This window comes from Cetorhinus maximus, chromosome 22, assembly GCF_964194155.1.
Source record: "Cetorhinus maximus chromosome 22, sCetMax3.hap1.1, whole genome shotgun sequence".
Classification (NCBI taxonomy): Eukaryota; Metazoa; Chordata; class Chondrichthyes; order Lamniformes; family Cetorhinidae; genus Cetorhinus; species Cetorhinus maximus.
In genome coordinates, this window is record NC_135900.1 from 24775292 (window position 1) to 24793584 (window position 18293).

Here is an 18293-nt window from a genome sequence, read left to right on the forward strand (position 1 = left end):
CTTTCTTATGGCTGATTTAGTTGTAGAGCAAGGTGGTTAAGCCAAATAAGTGCTTCAGGAGTAGTGGAGTCTGTGATGTCTCCTTCATATTTGTGAATTGGCCATTGAGTTGCAAGTCTCATGTTTATGTTTTATTCCACCATACTTTTTATTCACTTTGCTTTTCAAGGTAACAATGCTACACATTCTGACTCACCTTCAATTTCACAGGATGCTGCAAATCTTTAAATGCTGGCAGCATTGTTTCCAAAGTCTGATCATATATGTGGGAGATGTGTGATCCACCCATGTTGTGGAAGAGAGATTTGTGGCTGAAACACAGGTTCAGCTGGAAGCAGATACATAAAAATTGTTGGATGGAAGTCTCGCTATACCTGGATAGGCTAATACCCTCTCTGCTACCATTTCTGCCACGGAAACGTTTACTACTAGATTCCTCTTGTTTGCATTAAAATTGCTCCACTTTGCTGTCAGCGAGCAGGGGACGGGGCCCGCTCGCCAACGTGTAAAATGACGGGGGATGACCCCGACGTCATCCCGCCCCATTTAAATCTTCAGGAAGGCAGCAGCAAAATCAGCTGTGGGCCCGCCGACCTGTCAATGGCCAGGAGCCCTGACAGGGAATAGAAAAAACATGAAACCTCATCCACCGGCGGAATGAGGTTTCATGTAGGGATTTTAAAAGTTTAATAAAGTTTTCGTATAAATTTGGAACATGTCCCATCTCACGTGACATTGTCACGTCAGGGGGACATGTTAAGGATTTTTTTTTCTATTTTTAATGAATTTAGAACTGTTAGTGATCTCCGAGGCAGCACTTTGCCTCAGGGAGATGTGCGCTCTTTCGCGCGCATGCGTGAAAGAGCGCACTCTCGCTTTTGGGGAATCCCCCCTGCCCGCCGGATGTCACGCTCGGCGGGCCTTAATTGACCTGCCCACGTAAAATGTCGGCGGGGCCCGCTTCTCCGGCGGGGATCGGCTCCCCGCCTGCCGGAGATTGGGTCGGGCCCACCTGCCCGGAAGGCAGAAAATTCTGCCCTAGATCTTTTGGGAAAAAAAATCAATTATATTGGCTTTGGTGGTTGTTTGGGACTCGGGTTTCTGAACAGTGAGGCAATCTATCATGCATTTAATGTTGTACAGCAGTGTCATTTAAGGATAAGTAGGATATGTTAAATTGCTTAAAAATTGGAAATTGCTATCGATAACAGAATGTCAAATTACTGATGTTAAGATAAAATACTGGTATTTCATTAGAAAAGCTATTTGCTTTCCAGAAGTAGTATGATTATAACATTAGACCTAACCATGATAAAAATACTTTAAACAATTTTAATTAGAGATTTAACAAAGCTGAACACTAATTTATTTCCCCTCATTCCTGTTTTGCTGCATTTGTTTCTTTGGCATTATGTCCATCCTTTTTTTAATGTGGAACATTTTTACAGCTAAAATTCTATTTATACTCTGACCCAAAATTTCCACAGAGCGCCTCCTACTTCGTTACCATAACTTCACCACTTGCTCACCCATAGCCTACTCAGTAACGCTCAGTTTGCATTCCACCAGGACCACTCACCTCAATACAGGATAGAAGCATGTCAGATTTGTTCTAAGTGCAGTAGCGGGCAGGTAAAACGTTTTACCCACCCGATACTCCACTGGCAGGTTTTCATGCCATATCGTCCCAAAACCGCCACATTATTTATGCAGCCCCGGGAAACACACGGTTTCCATGGCGGGTGGGCTCTCATTCGCCCGCCTGCCATCACCTCGTCGCTGCATCACGCTGGGTGCCGTATTTAAAGTCCAGCTGCAAGCACACATCTCAATGCTTCCAGACCACCATTGCTGCACAGAAGATGTGGCCCTGAAACTGAAGAAGACTGCAGCCCCCAGGTTCAGCGATGCATCCCTCGAGTGCCTTTTGGATGCTGTGGAGGCCCACTGGGATGTCCTCTACCCCCACACTGGCTGCCAGATGGGCAGCAACAGCACTAACCCGGCTTGGTCAGCGCCAACACCGTTCAAAAGAGGACAGCCACCCAGTGCCGCAAGAGGATGAATGATCTCCATTCCACCACGGTAAATCACTCTTGTCATCACTCTCAACTCACATTCACGAACGCATCACACATCCACAGGGCCCTCACTCACTGCCGGTTCAAGGGATATCACCATTCACTCTCTCACACTCACCGTCATTGTCCTCATCCCATCCATGGGACCACTCACCACCCATACAGGCCAGGCATACTTATCATCTGGCCTGGCAGGCATCCTGCTTACACTTTCTCCATCTCTGTTCATACAGGACAAGCTGGCACACAAGAGGGAGAGGTCACAGACTGATGGCGGAATGCCCGAAATCAAGGTCCCCATGGACTTTGAAAAAACAGCCATCCAGCTGGCCAACAAGGATCTGGACCGGTCCAGCGCTAACGGTGAGGTCGGCAGGTGCTCTACCAAATGAGGGTCCAGCAGTGCAACGTAAATCAGACAACCATACTGTGCGTGATGTGTCCTGTTACACAGGCCACTGCCAAGTACTAATTATCTTTCCTTGCTTTCGTAGGCACATCTGCCAAACAGCTGACGGAGTCCACGACCCAGGGCCTCCAATCAAGTCTCAAAGAAATCTTAAGAGGAATCTGGAGGCACCCTCCCTGAAGTCCTGTCACAGCGCTCACCCGCATCCTCCACCAACGCAGAGACACACACCTCAGTGGGACCTAGCTTTAGAGTGGCCGAGGATCACAATCTGGAGAGCATATTGCACCGTCTGATCCACAGCAGGTGGAGGCAGGGGCTTCCAGGTTTCTGGCACTCGGAGGACTGCTGGAGGCCAGAACTTTGCTGAGTCTGAGTCAGATGACAAGCCTCTGGACTCAGTGATGTAAGAGTTGCTGGAACTGAAAATGTAGGCTCGGGGACGTCAAGAAGCGGTGTCCGCTGCACTCCTCAGATTGCAAGGCACGATGGAGGAGCCCGTCTGCCTTCAATCTGAGGTGATAGCGGCGACGTGCCAATGCAGCCAAGGTCAACACTGGTAGAATGGCGACCGCTATGGTGACTTTGGTCCAAGACTTCACTCCTGCACTGCTGCACGGGCTTAACTCCATCACTCCAACAGTGTGCACACGTGAGGGGTGCCAGGTAACTTGATCTCACTCCAGCTACCCCTGCTACTCAAGGAGTCAGCCTGGGGCACCCCCCGGGTATCCATTGGAAGGAGGACCAGCAGGTGCACACTCCGGGCCCATCCATCCAGGTGACTCAGTGTCTGGCCCATCCGACTCCCCTCTTCCTGTGACCTCAGCAGCTCCATAGGCCCAGGAGGGTGCCACTGCCACACAGCAGGACCCTGAAAGCAGGCCGGGGCCTTCTTAGTCTTGGCCCTCCAGAGGATACCTGCCAAAGTCATCTCAGACACAACGTCGCAGCCAGCGAGCTGCCTCCACCTCTGCTGTGGATGTCTGGGGAGCACCAAGACATAGCAGCAGTGTTAGGAAAGTTAAGAAGAATTCTTTCGAGTTATCAACAGTCACAGATTGCAACTCTTTCGAGTACAATCACAGTTCTTGGTTTTCCGGGAGTGGGACATGAACCCACAACCCTCTGATTCAAAGGCGAGGGTGCTATGAACTGAGCCACAGCTGACACCTCTAGAATTAGCTGCACAGCCTGGGCATGGGTGTTAATTGCTTGTTCACACTGTTCACTATTGTCAATAAACTCCCAAGAATGTCTCCCTGCCTATGGCTCCTTATTCTGATGAACAGTGTTTTTGTCACTCAGATGTGAAACCTTTCTGCACAAGATAAAGTCAGGTGTCTCAGTCTAGGGCCTCTTCCCTGTGCTCTGTGCAGACTTCAGACCAAGGTGATGGTCTGGCCTCACACTCCCTGGAAACATTATTGATGCCTACACCTCAGCGGTGCTTGTCATTGCTGCCCGAATGTAGTGGGGCAGGCACCACAGAGTTCTTTCATTCTCTCGGTGTGCCCTCAGCACCTTTTAAGGTGTGGCTGGCCTCCATCTCTTCAGCACCAGTGATCACTGATGCTGTGCTCCGGCTCCTGAAGGGCTCAGGTGCTGAAGGCAGACAATGGATCAGATACTTCTAAAGTTTCATGGCTGTGTCTCTATGATATGATCCTCATCACAGAGCGCAAGTGATCTTCCCTCTGCCAGACAGGCGTCAGACATTCTCAGAGACTATGTGAAGATTTATGTAGAGTCCTCACTGCATGTCGTCATCATTCTCCTGCAATCGAGTGTCTATTAGGGCCTCCACTGTGTCTCCATGACAGGAGCATTCTCACAGAAGGTATTCGCCATAAACCAGACTGGAGTCAAATGTTCACAGATGCGATGTGAGGAACTATGGGGTCACCTCACTGCATGTCGTCATCACTTTCCACAAATCTAGCAGCTATGAGGGCCTCCTGCCTCATCTAGCCAGTGCAAGGGCCTCATCCCGGTCATCGCCACCTTCGAGGACCTCCTCACCCTCATCCCCAGTGGCGTCCTCCTCATCGGAGGAGACACACAGCTCCTCTGTCTCCTGCTCAGCCAGTTCATCTCCCCGTTGGAGTGCCGGGTTGTAATGGGCGCAGCAGATGATGATGCGTGATACCCTTTGCGGACTATATTGCAGGCATCCACCAGACTGGTCCAGTGAGAAGATGGACGACTTCACACATTGTACTAACTGTTCTGTAGTCCATTAAAATGCTCATGAATTTGCAGTCTGTGTTGGGGAAGGGGATGGGGGACAACCTCTGAAGCACTTGATGGTACTTTGATGCTTCTGCGTTGTTTGAGTAGGCAGATAAGTTAGCAGTCCTGTCATATCAATGTGACTGCACCTGAACTGTCTCAGTTGCAGAGGCATGGTCACTTTATACATTTTTCCCTATGCATGGCCACTTCCCTCGCCCACCCTACACCCCCTACCCCGAATGCTTGTGCGCTATATTCAATGACAGGTCTACCCTTGCTCTGCCCCCACCCCAGCCACCAGTCACCTCAATGGCAGGGTGCCCTTAACCAACCCACCACCAGTCGCCTCAATGGCAGGGGGGCTGCTCTTAACCCCTCCCAGCTACGAGTCATCTCAACGGCATGGCTGCCCTTAACCCTGACTCCCTGACATCCCTGAAGATTGAAGTCCAACAGGCGACCCTGGCGAGCGCTGCACAATGTTACTGTGTACTCACCTCCAAGTTCCCCTCAAAGTGCAGGCCGCCAAGTGCATGTCTTTTATGTGTTGTTGTGAAACACATTGGTGTGCTTTCCCATCGTTGTGGACGGACAATCCAGCACGCTGGGGACTGATTCCGGTGGGCTGGCCTGATAATAATATGCTGATGCATTACAGTGAGGTTCCTGACGTCCAATGGCGGGAAACACGGCCCGCCAGCGGCGGGCTGAGCAGATGATTGCGAACTGGTTTCCCACCATCGTAAAACCGATTGCGCCATATTGCCCACTCATACCACTGATCGCGCCCGGCACCAGCGGGCACGGAAAATTCCATCCACAGTCTTGGTCCAAACATCAACACAAGATCTGAGTTCCAGAGGTGTGGTGACAGTGACTGTCCTTATCAAAGTAGTATTTGACCAAGTGTGACACTAAAGAACCCTAGTCAAATGAAGTCAACAGGGATCAGGTACAAACTCTCCAGTGGGTGGAGCTATATGTGGCACAATGGAAGATGGATATCATTTTTGGAAGCCAATCATCTCAGTGCCATAATGTCATTGCAAGACTTCCTCAGGACAGTGTCCTAGGCTCAACTATCTTCAGCTGCTTCGTTAATGACTTTCCCTCAATCATAAGATTAGAGTGGCGTTGTTTGCTGATGATTGCATGGTTTAGCTCCATTCTGAATTTCTCAGATTATAGAACAGTCCAGATTTAAGCTGATAAATAATAGGTAATATTAGTGCTACACAAATGTCAGACAATGATCAACACCAGCAAGACTCCCCTCAGTCAGGAATTTGCTGTACAGGATGCATTTTAACGATTCTGGCTTCTTCAGTAGCATCTCCATGACTTCCATATCTAAAAGAACAAGGGCAGTAGGCACATGGGAACACTATGACCTTAAAATTCTCCTCCAAGTCACACAATGTGGTACATGCACAAATACAGACATTCCTTCATCTTTGCGGAGTCAAAATCGAGGAACCAGCTATATAGAAGCAGCTTCACCACATGGGCAATAGCAGTTCAAGAAGAGGGCCCACCGCCACCTGCCAGGGCAACTACAGGTCATAAATAAATATTGCCCTTCCCAACAAAGCCCACATGCCAGAAATGAAATAAAAAATAACAGCCCCAGCATTTTGGTAGTTTTGGCTTTTCAAAAGCCCAAAAGGATTTTCTGGTAAAGGTAATTAATCCGAAGAGGAATATATTACCTTAAAAATGACTGACCTCTTATTCCTTGGGGAAATTAAAGAAAGATTTTTTAACCTGGCTTTGCCCTCATAGAAGCCTCTTACTGTGCCGGGAATGGGCGTGGTATCACTGAATTTTCCTTGGCTCTGCTGCAGTGTTGTCTGTTCAAGCTTGGACCACTTAAAGTCTCAGAGTGTTGGAGGACAATGCTGTCAGTGGCAGTAAAGGTGACTGTGGCATTGAATTTCTGCATTTGGGACCCTTCCAGACTGGAACAATCAATATATCTGACATTTCCAAGCTTGTCATCCATTGCTGCATCAGAGGCTCTTTCTTCCAGGAGAGGGACTCCATTGTGCTCTCTCTGAACAGAAAGAAGCAACAGAATGCACGTGTGGCTTTGCCATGTTAGCGGGTTTCCCTATTGTGCATGGTGCGATATGCTTGCACATACGTATCGTTGCATACACCACATCTCAATGCTGACATGTAGCATAATCTCAAAGGTTACCTCTCACTGAATGTGTACTTGCCTTGTGGCCATGCTCAGGACATCACGCTGGTACATGCCTACTATCCTGGCAGGAGTCATGTTGCATTCATTCTGGTTGAGTCCGTTGTTCCATCAATCTTTCAGCAACCATATCAAATGAAAGGATGACTGTTGGATTACAAGGGGTATCTGCTCTATGCCTGGCTCATGACTTGCTCCACAACCCAACCATACATGGCCAATACCGATGGCTTTGCAGCAAGTCCTCAAGCAGCACTGAGCCTAGAAGACCCGGCTCCCATCTGCACCACACTAGCACGAATGGCCACAGTCTGTGCCGGCTAGCTGACAGGCAAAGATCTGCAGTGAGAAACATCATCGATCAGACTGTTGGGGTGCTGAAGCAATGATCTGTTGCCTCAGCTGCTCTGGAGGTGCCCTGCAGTACTTGCCAGAGTGAGTGATTCCAGTTATAGAGGTCTGTGGTATCCACCACAACCTGGCCATCATGATTGCAAAGCCGTTACGACAAGGGATTCGGCAACCACCTGAGGAGGAACAGGAGGAGGATGATGAAGGGAGGAGGCACCAACACCTCCATGTCCCAGCCGGTTTATCCTTGAGCACCTAATTCATAGCAGGTTCTGAGAATACAACTCTATTGTATAACAGTCCCACACCTTATCATCTCTCTGTTACAGAACATCACAGCATCCTCATGACCACAATCCTAAGCTAAAAGCCTCAACAAAATAACCATTCCGTACCAACTTTTTTTAACAATATCATCAATATTCATACAAAACTCAACTAATCATCCTTACATATTGCCTACGTGCCTATCATGAGGGTGCCTTTTCCTGGCTTCATGCTCGCATGCAGTGCTACCCCATGTCTGGTGGAAGACTGTTGACTTGCAGTGGGACAGGCTGCAGATGGCCTTGCAGGAAGCCCTCGAGCTGTTTTTGGCCAAGAAGACCTGAATTTCAACTGCACCACCGCAGCACAGGTGGCTGCAGTCTGGGCTGGCTGGCTGACAGGCAAAGATTTGATGAAAGGTCTTCAATGTGAAATGTTTAACTGTTTCTCTCTCCACAGATGGTGGCAGACCTGCAAGTATTTCCAGTATTTTTTGTTTTTTTTCATATTTCCAGCTTCGGCAGTATTTTGTTTTTGTAGGAAAAACAAGGGAACTGGTGGAGTGATAGTGGTAGGAGGACAAATGCTATCACCCTGAGACTGCTTCATGGAACCACTGCCACTTCTCTGGGTTGATGCCTCAACAGTCCAAGCAATCTGCTGCAGTACACACCAAGAGTAGATCTCAGGACGCGGGGAGAATAGTGGTTCAAGGAACGTTGAATTTCTCGGAGATATCTGTAATCATTGTTGGATTTGAAACATGAAGGATGGAATTTCAGTTGAAATCCATGAAGGAAGGTCCTTGACCTGAAGTGTTAACTTTGTTTCTCTGTCCAAAGATACTGCTAGACCAGCTGAGTATTTCCAGCATTTTCTGTTTTTATTGCTGAAATATATAGATTTCTGGGCAGCTGTGAGGCAATGCCCCTTTTAGCACTGGTATCTACCACCACAAAGGCAGCAGGCTGAGTCTACATGGTGATAAACTGAGATTTTGTTACCTCAGTCTGATCTTCCACTACAGTACTCAGATGTTATTTAGGTGGCCTCTGCTTGTGCTGCAATGGAAGGTGAGACATCGGCCATCAGATGCTTGGACTCCAAAATTTGCAAGAACCCTGTGCCAAGTTGGAGTCAGACTCTTCATGCTCGTTGAAAGCAACAGCAAGTCTTCTGGTAGGCTTAACAATACTCCAAGCATTTCTGTGTGTGTGCTCATTAGTCTTTTCCTAAGTGCCACTCCATCAGAATCCTCATCTGAATCTTCTATAGCAGAACTTATGTGCGACCTTGCCCTCCATGGAGCTGTCACACAGAGTATTCTTTCTCCCTGATCTAGCTGAGGCCCACTCATGACAATGACTCACCACGTACAGATCCCACCTCTAAAGTTTGTGGAATGCCAGTACTTGTACTGATGGCTGCCAGTGTGAGATTGAGTGACAGTAATCTTCCATCATTAGTGTCTTGTTCCTTTAGGATGTCAGCCTCCCGCACCACAGCCTGACCAGCCAGTAGTTCTTGGATATCTGAATGCGTAAAAGTGCAAAGGTAGGGTTGGGGTGAGGGAAGCGGGGGAAGCAAGAGATGTATGGTTGCGCCATCTGCAGTTTGTAAATTATAACAGGTTGTTGGATGACTGAAGTGCATTGTGAGAAGGAGGTTTCAGTGGGCACATACCATAACCCTTGATGGTTTCTGCCCTGCCTCATTCATGGCTACACCAATGATTGCCACTACCATCTTCTTCATGGGGTGAAAGCATGCAGCTATGGCTGCCCCATGCCAATTTGTTGAGCTCCGATTGTGGGCCACATTGCCCGGCAGGAGAGAGGAAAGTTATTGAGTGTGGTGCATTGTGCTTGGGTGATGTGCCTCTCACAGTTGAATAGCTGGCAGTGTATGCAAGCTATTAGATAGGAATGTGTGGTTTGCAGTACTGCTAAGTCTGACAATGAGGTGAGGTTATGAATGTGAGGTATCAGTCATAGTTGATAGAAATTGGTGGTAGGTGAGTGAAGGGAGTGCATTGAATGCAGCAGTGTGTGAAGCTAGTGGTTTATTTGTAAGAAAATGGCCTGTGAAGTTGCATTCACTGACCTTGTCCACTTGTGTTAGGTTATTAAATTTTATGTGGTACTGCATCTGGGTCCTAAGGACTAAACTGCTGGTGTTGACCACGACAGCCAGCTGCTCCAATGTCTTTTTAGTATCTGTCTAGAGGGCACCCGGCCATCTGAGGAAAGAAGACCCCTCACCTCCTGTGCACCTCTGCACCAAGGCCTCCAGTGCTGCTTTAGAGAACCTTGGGCCACTCTCTCTGGCCTGTTGCGCTATTCTTCAAGGTTCTTCCAGTTCATTATCTCCTCTTTCACCATTTCCAGCCCATTTTGCAACCAGGATGCACCTCACTTTTAAGAGGTGCAGTCTGGCTTTAAGTAGTACAACCTTTAGGTGGTGCTAGCCTTGCACAAACTTGGGCTCCCTGCTGAGGCATGCAGCCATGTAATAGTGCATTCAGCACTGGGCTGCATACCACCATCATTTAAATTAGAAGGAAACTCGAAAGTTGTGTGCTGCTTGCTTTACTTTGAACTGGCACGGCTTAATTGTGCATCGCAATCCCTGCACCCAATTTTTGGGGCATTCAAATTTTTAGCCCAGCATCTCTAAAATTGTTCACTTTTTTCTACCAACCCACTTTGGAAACCTGCCTCTTGTATGGTTCATTTTTATTTGGGCTTTACACCCACAAACTCCTTCTGAAAACAGACAGAAAAAGTGGTGAATCTGATATTCTTCCATGAACAAAATGCCTGGGAGCCACAATGCACATTGCATAGCAGATTCAATGCTCTGAAGACTGTTAGTGACAGCAGAATCAATAAGAGACATATTCTCATCCTTAGTGATGCAGACAAGACTCTCACAACCAAGAGACCCATAGATCCCTTTAGCACATCTACCTATTGGAAACTATGAATGGGACTCCACAAGGCATAGGAATGGAAAAGGTAATGAATTGCCTGATGGCAATTGTTAAACCAAATGCAGTTTTACTTAACCATGAGCCAATGATAATTTTCTTACCGGAGTCCAGACATTAGTCAGAAGACCACAGTTCAAAACTTTAGAAAGCTGGCACTAACTTGGCAGGCTTTCTTAGCTATTGGAAGATGTAGGAAGTGGAAAAAAATGTATTGGTTTACTAGTTGGTGCTGTTCTTTGGTTATATTTAAGATCTGTTTTTGGTGCATGGTAAAGGGAATTGTACTGTGAATCATATCCAAGCAGTATCTGACCTATGATTGTTTGATATTGAAACTCAGTGCAAAAAAGTGAAAAAATATTGTGGTAAAAATTGGTATGTGTTGTGCATTTTTTTACAAAATCTAGTGTAAAGTATACCGATTTAGTAATGGGATGGCCTGTACCTAATGCAAATATTGGTCCCCACTGCTAAATTGGTTGGCCCTATTTTCAGACAATCTGAGTGGCTGCTTAGAATTGGCATTTGGTCTTTTGAATATGTTAATTATGGGGCTAATGCTCGTTCAAGGACCCCGCTACAAAATTTGTTATCAATGAAGGGGTAAGTGTCATACCTGCCCTATTCAGGATTCTTTAGCAAACTCTGCAACCAACAGCAAAAGGTAAGCTTTAAAAAAATAAAACCTTCCTGTGAAACAAGGAGGAGCAGGAGTTTTCCCATCCAGTTCTGCAGTCCTTGTGTTGACTACCCCACCCCATCCTCACACCGCACCCCCATTGTTCCTCCTGGAACTTACCTGAGGGTCTCTGCCAGCAGGGCAGGGAGTCCTAAATTCTTTTTGTAAGTTAATCTATCTGCTGGGGTGCTACCAGTGCTGGCAGCTTACATCAAATATGTAGATGCATCCCGAGGTCCAATTCCTATGTGCCTCTTGGCGTGGGTGTATGTGCCCAAAATCTTTTAAGCTCAAAAGTTCACATTTAATGGGATTTCCTCTCAGATGGCCTGCTAATTAAGTAAGCTATACAGTTTTCTGTAACTTTCACATTCATCGAAAACATGGGCCAGGATTTTACAGCCCTGCCGCATCATGGTGGATGAGACAAGCCATTTAAATGCCCATTCAGTTCAGTGGAACCGGAACATTCCACCGGGCGGGCAAAGCTATAAAATCCTGGCCATGATTCCTTCAGTTTGCAAAACTATTCTTCATAATAATCGTAGAGCCCTGGTGAATGGTTAGGTTGTATTTTCTGTATGGCAGTTTCATTACTGGAGGGGAGTTAGGATGGTACTTCTACTCCTCGCCACAATCCCACCATGGCCCTGACTCATTTTGTTGGGTTTGGACTTATTTTTATATGCAAAATGGATTTCTGGAAGAACCTCCACTACAATTCCAGCGCTGTTGGGAAGCAATATTTCCAAATTGCTTGCAGTGATGGGAATCCAGTGATGGGCATTCCCGCCCCTTTCCTTTCTTCTGCTGCTCTACTGCCTTACAACTGCTACTGCTGGTATAGTGGAATAAAGCCAGCCTTTTATATATTTGTATTCAACTTTAAATTGTTAATGGCTTCACTTAAAATGGAACATTTTTTTGAATGTCTGCAGGCTATGTGAGGAATCGCCTGTGCCCGCTGGCGCCGGGCTTGCTCGGTGACGTGAGCAGACAATATAGTAAGAAGGCCAAAAATCGGTTTCACGACGTCATGCGATCGTCCACTCAGCCCGTCAATGGTGGGCTGCATTTCCCACCATTGGGTGTCAGGAACCTCATTGTAATACATCTGCATATCATTATAAGGCTAGCCTGCCAGACTCATGCCCCCACGCTGGATCGTCCGCCCATGTATGCACGAGTGCACGCCGATGTGTTTCACAACTGCATATACATGACATGCACCTGGCGAGCTGCACTTTGCTCGGGACTTCGAGGTTTTTTTTGCCTACCTTGCTTCAGGCAGCACTCGCAGTCAGCAGCACCAGGCTTTGCAAGCAACACCTCTGCACTTTTAGGGGGGCTCACAGGCAGGTGCCTACCTACCAGACCAGTCATAAGGTGGGGGTGGCTTTGTACAGCTGCAGGGCTAGTGCTTGCTTGGGAAAGTGGAAGAAGTAGCCCCAGGCAAGGGAAGAGGCTGCAGGGTGAGGGCTGTACTGAGGAAGGGGCATATCCCAGGATTTGTGTGGGGCCACAAGTTGATGTTTGCGAGTGGCCTCAAGATGGTGAGGGCTGAGGAGGCAGCCTCCAGAGCAGATGAGGCCAGATGGAGATGTGAGGGTATGTGTGTGAGAGTGAGTGGTGATGTCCCTTAAGTTGGCAGTGAGTGAGATGCCAGTGTATGTGTGATGGGCTTGAGTGAGTTTACAGCGATGAGATGGTTGCCTTACCCTGGCAGCACGAATGAGATCATTCATCCACTATCTGCATTGGATGGTCAATCTCTTCTGTGCAGCATTGGCACTGACCACCACCGCCATCGCCTACCAAGCCAGTGTGGTAATGTTGCTGCTCCTCCTGCGGCCAGAGTGGGGGTAGAGGACACCACGGCGGGCCTCCATGGTGTCCAACAGGTGCTCGAGGGATGTGTCACTAAACCTGGGAGCTGCAGTCTTCGTGCCTTTCGGGGCCATGTCTTATTTGCGACAGTTCTGGGCTGGAAGCACTGAGAGGTGTGTGCGCTGCATTACTTTAAACGTGGTGCACGGCATGATGAAGCAGCAAGGTGACAGCAAGGTGGCGGGCGAATCAGACCCCGCCCACCATGGAAATGCCATGTTTCCTGGGAATGCATAATTAATGCACTGGGTTTGGGACGTTATGGCGTGAGAAGCTGCCATTTGCACTTAGTGCAAATCTGGGACGATTCCACCCTATATATTCTTCTGGAGATTATTCCTTACTTCTATATTCTTTGGAGGTAAAAGAACTTTAATTATGTAACAAACATATGATACATAATCTGAGATTCATAAATATCTATTTCATTTGATTTGTTACCAGTTTAGTAGAATATCTTAGTTCACAAAAATCTACTTAAGGTATCTTTAATGACCCAGTACAATATTTGTCAATTTTCTTTTTTTTTGTGACAGCAGCTTTGTTTAATTTCTTCCAGATAGCAATACAGCAAGAGCAAAAAGCACATGCCCAGAAAAATGAAGAATCAGCAGAATCTGAACTTCCTGAGGGAGAAGAACAAGGTCAGAGAATTCATGGAAAGGTAAGTAATTGAAATGTCTCAATTGAAACTAGTATTCTTTGTATGGTCAAGTGCGCTAGTAGTTTAGATTATAGACATTTGGTTGCATTAAAACGTCTTAAATTCTAAATGATTTGTTTCCAACTGAAAATTCCTGACTTCTTTATTTTCTTATTAGAAGCTTAACTATATTTGCTTTTATCTGACAGTAATTACTATTCCACCTTGACTTATTTGTATTCTCTATTTACTATAATTCATTACTGACAAAACTTATCTCAAATATCTGTGAACCCTGTACCTCCACAAGCCTTGCCTTATCGATTGGAAAACTTGAAGAACTTCTTTCGAACTGCCCCACACTGCCAGTATAGTTTGGTAGAAGCACAGTAGAAACACTGTTTGCTAGTGCTGCACTTCCGGAGAAGTTACAACTATTGAATGAGAACACATCCAGGAAAATTAGCTGGCTAAGAATTTTTATTTTTGAACTTCACTGTGCAGATCTTTGCAGTGGAGATTTCATGGAGCTGACCTTGCCAGGTGCACAGCTCTGCCAGACAGTTTTTCACTTGGTTCATTAATGATAGCTTCTGCCACAATATTTTTTGCTATTTTAATCTGAAAATTAAACTAAAATAGAGTGATTGTTTGCACTTTTCTATTAGTATATAAATATGAATGTTGCACTGAAGTAGTTCTTTATTGCCATGGAAGTTACAGTCATACATGAATGGTGCACACTTTTGATGCTGACTTATTAGCCCCAGTTAAAAAGTCCAAAGGGTATTGGGAGCTGGGGCTCTGATATTGAATGGGGCACTAACGTGTCTGTCTGTAGCATTTTAATACAGGTAACACATTGTAATTTTACTTCTGAGTTTAGCGTCAATTGCTGTCCTACAAGATGCATCTTAAATCCAGTATTTAAAAAGCCAATCCAAAAGATGGATTTTGGAGAAATTGGTAGTTGGAAGCAAGAAGGGAAGAACTTTGACAATGGATTCATGATGGCCAAAGGCTGTGCCCTACTTCGGTGCCACCTTCCCTGATGTACTGCTGATGGCAGTGAAGAGCTGTAAAGCGATACCTTTCCCCAGCAACAAGAGGAAGAAATCTGCCATTGCTACAAAGAAGGAAGCACTGGAGATCCGAAGCACCTAGATGTCCTGGCCAATGGGGATGAGGAAATGGGGACTTCCCAACCTACCTGATCAAAGATGAAATATAATGCACTGATGTCATACACTGGTTTCATTCCAGCAACAAGTGAAGTATGATTATCTTCATAATGATAAGTTGCAACATTCTTACCTTGTCAGTGTTAATTTATATTAGGGCCTTCCCTCATGTACCAGGAGTCCATGGACCTCACAGATGCTGAACTCTTCTGAGTGTGCACCATCACAGGACTTATGCTTACCATGCAGCAGCTCAATTATTCACACTTCAGTGGGATCAGTTAGACAGTTGAGTTTTCACTTGGTGACTCATATTTCATAAGTGAACAAGAGCAGACAATAGTGGCAGGGATGGCTATGGAGAGTCATCGTTGGAGGGCTCAACCCTTTCCAAACTTTGCCCAGTTGCATGCCTTACACAAAACTTTTGACATCATTTTTGCGTTGAAATGCACTCAAAAGAAATCAGCGATCATTTGACTTCAAATGTTCTAATTTGGAATGAGCTTTGCATGCAGTCAGCAGCGTTTTGCCACCTTTGAAATCAAATGTAATCAAATTGCAAAAGGTGCTCGAAGGCATCGAGTGCACCTGAAGCTATCAAATACGCTTGAAGCTATCAAATGTGTTCAAAGATATCAAATGTGGCCAAAGCTATCAAATGTGCTCAAAGGTGGCAAACGTGCTTTGCAAACTGTATTGAAAAATAGAAGGAAATTAATTACTTAAACAATATCTGAATTTATTCAGTATTTTCATTTAGTTCAAAAAATCTTCCCACGATACATGCTTGAGAGCACCACCAGATCCCCTTCAGTTCTTAATTCATTTTCATCTCATGGTCTACACTTCCCACGCACCCCGCCCTGCCCAACACTGAAGGTGGTCTAAACTCTCTCCCCTTACTGCACCTTCTGCCTATTGCACCCCCACCCCTGTTTAAGATCTAAATTCCAATCACCCCCCACTGCCCCCCGACCCCCCCACTATCCTCACCTCCCCACCAGTCTCAGGGCCTAAATTATCCCCCTCACCCACCAGTCTCAGGGTCTAAAATCAACCCCCCTCCAGTTTCAGGGTCTAAACTCTTTCCCCATCCCCCCTGCCAGTCTCAGAGTCTAAATACTCTCTTTCCACTCCTCCCTCCATTCAGTCTGCAAACTCTCCTCCCTCCAGTCTCCAAACTCTCCCTCCTCCCTCCTTCCAGTTTCCAAACTCTCCCCACCCCCTCTCTTCAGTCTCCAAACTAACCCGCACCCCCCAGCCCTAGTTTCCAGGCCTCAGGCCCCACTGTCGCCTCTGAACTCCAGGTCACCGCCAAGCTCCAGATCCCCTCCTGGTCCGTCCCCCCAACAACTCTCTCCAACACCCTGCCCCATCCTGACCCAACTTCCCCAACTCAAAATTTACCTTGTTTTCACCACCATTGCTACTCCCATGCTGCTGGCAAATGGCAGCAGCGCTGGCTTCACCATCACTTCTGGTTCCGGCAGGCCTTGCTACCTGAGGTCTCTGCTTGGGGAGTGCAAGGGGGTAGAAAAATGGAGGTGGGGGTACAAAGGGGCATGAGAGAGGGGGAAGAAGAGGGGAGTGGGGAGGGGGGAGAGAGGAAGGAAAGGGGGTAGGGGTTGGAAGGAGAGAGGGGGAGGGAGAGTGGGGAGGAAAGTCAGAGAGAGAATGGAGAGAGGGGAAAGGAGAGAGAGGAGCATGAGAGAGGGGAAGAGAACTCCTGTAATCTGAGAGGTATTGGGGGGTTTTGGGAGGGTTCAGGGGTGAAAGAAATTTGCTCTGCTGGATGGTGAGGAAGAAAATTGCTGAAATACAGTGGTGAGGGGGTTGCAGGGCGGCAAGCCTCTGCTGCACTAGATATAGGTTATGAAGAAAAACATAAAACTAGATTATCAAAAAAATGTTAAAACAGAGTCTACTTTTTCTAAAGATTTAGGGTGTTTGAAGTTATCGAAATTCAGAAACAAGGAAAATAAACTGAATGATAATTTTTGGTGTCTGAATGCTTAAGGTAAGTGATGTTACTAATTACAAATGCTTGAGCGCTGCAGTTTGGGGTAATTGACAACAATGACGTCAATTATGCGATAGCTACATTTATTGCTTTTGAGCGCAGTTGATGTCAAATGAGTGCAAATGAATGCTGTTAAATGCAAATGATGTCAAATGATGTCAGACTTTTTGGGTAGGCTTGGGTACAAATCCTTTATTCCAGGAGTTTTCAATGAAAAGGATAATCACTGAGGAATACCAAAAAATGTGCAATGCGTTGACAGGTCTTCCAAGCACTCTATATAAGATTGCAGACAGAAAGGAGGACCCCAGTTCAACATGAATGGATTAATGTAATAGGGCATTGTGATGACATCTTGCATGAATAGAGTGGCCAACTCTGGAAAACTAATTATGACAATCAAATGAGCCCCTGCATGCCTTGTTTATGCCGGTTCAAACTTTGAATGGCACTGTGTCTGGTGCATTAACTAGGATGTCAGATGGCTTAGCCTTGGTTTTATAAAACCTCACGGATCTGTACCAAGTTGCTGTCCAGCAGAGTGGTAGGACTGAAATGTGGCTGGCTCATGAAAGGCATAATGATGAAAGGGACATGGAAGTGGGGACTCCACTTGAATTGCTCCCACTTCTCATCCATTGATACCCTTTTCCTCAGTCAGTGTCCAACATAATGCCTTCTTTCGTGATGGAATCTACCCCTGCATAGGAACTGGTGGAGCATGGTTTAGCGGGGGCCTCACAGGCTCTGAAACCAAGAGGTTACTGACAAGAGCATCTCAGCAGTCAGCATGGGGATCTGAACAGCCATCTGTTACTGCTGCTGAAACCACCCGCGCAGGGACTAAGAAACACATATGTCTTCTTTTTCAAAAAACACACTAATTACAGACAGTAAAGGAAAGGGTACAAGCATTTCAGTTCTCTCCAGAATCTGTCTGTAACAATATAAACATCTATATTTCTTTTTTTTTTGAGACTTAATTTTGACTTGCTTGATAAATGTGCTGGCTTTATGCAGTGGTAAAAGCTGCTGGCCAATCAAAGGCTGGTAGCTCTATTGAAAGACAGCATCAGTTGGGAGACAGTGGCTGCTGCCAGTAATGCACCCACCCAAGACCTAGGATCTTTGCTGGATCCCAGGCCACAGGTGAGTGATGGCGAGAGAGAGGTCTCGTGGGAGGGAGGTCAGCAACAAGGGCAGGGAGATGGTTTTCAGTGGCAACCACTTCCTGATGCAGGACCCCTCAATCAGGCATTGGGTGCCTTGTAAGTGGGCCCCACCGCCCCAGAAGGCTGCAAGCACTCTCACTTGGGTTTCCCTATCATGCTTCTTGCATGGC

At 46.6% G+C, this 18293-nt stretch overlaps 1 protein-coding gene across 1 annotated transcript in view; it reads left to right on the forward strand.

Moving 5' to 3' along the window:
• The window catches only part of ppfia2 (PTPRF interacting protein alpha 2), a 373178-nt gene that overhangs the window by 113014 nt on the left and 241871 nt on the right, over positions 1-18293 (forward strand). The window contains exon 4 of the mRNA XM_078567936.1: positions 13664-13768. Within this exon, the coding sequence (XP_078424062.1) occupies positions 13664-13768 (105 nt within the window). The remainder of the gene's footprint in view (positions 1-13663; positions 13769-18293) is intronic.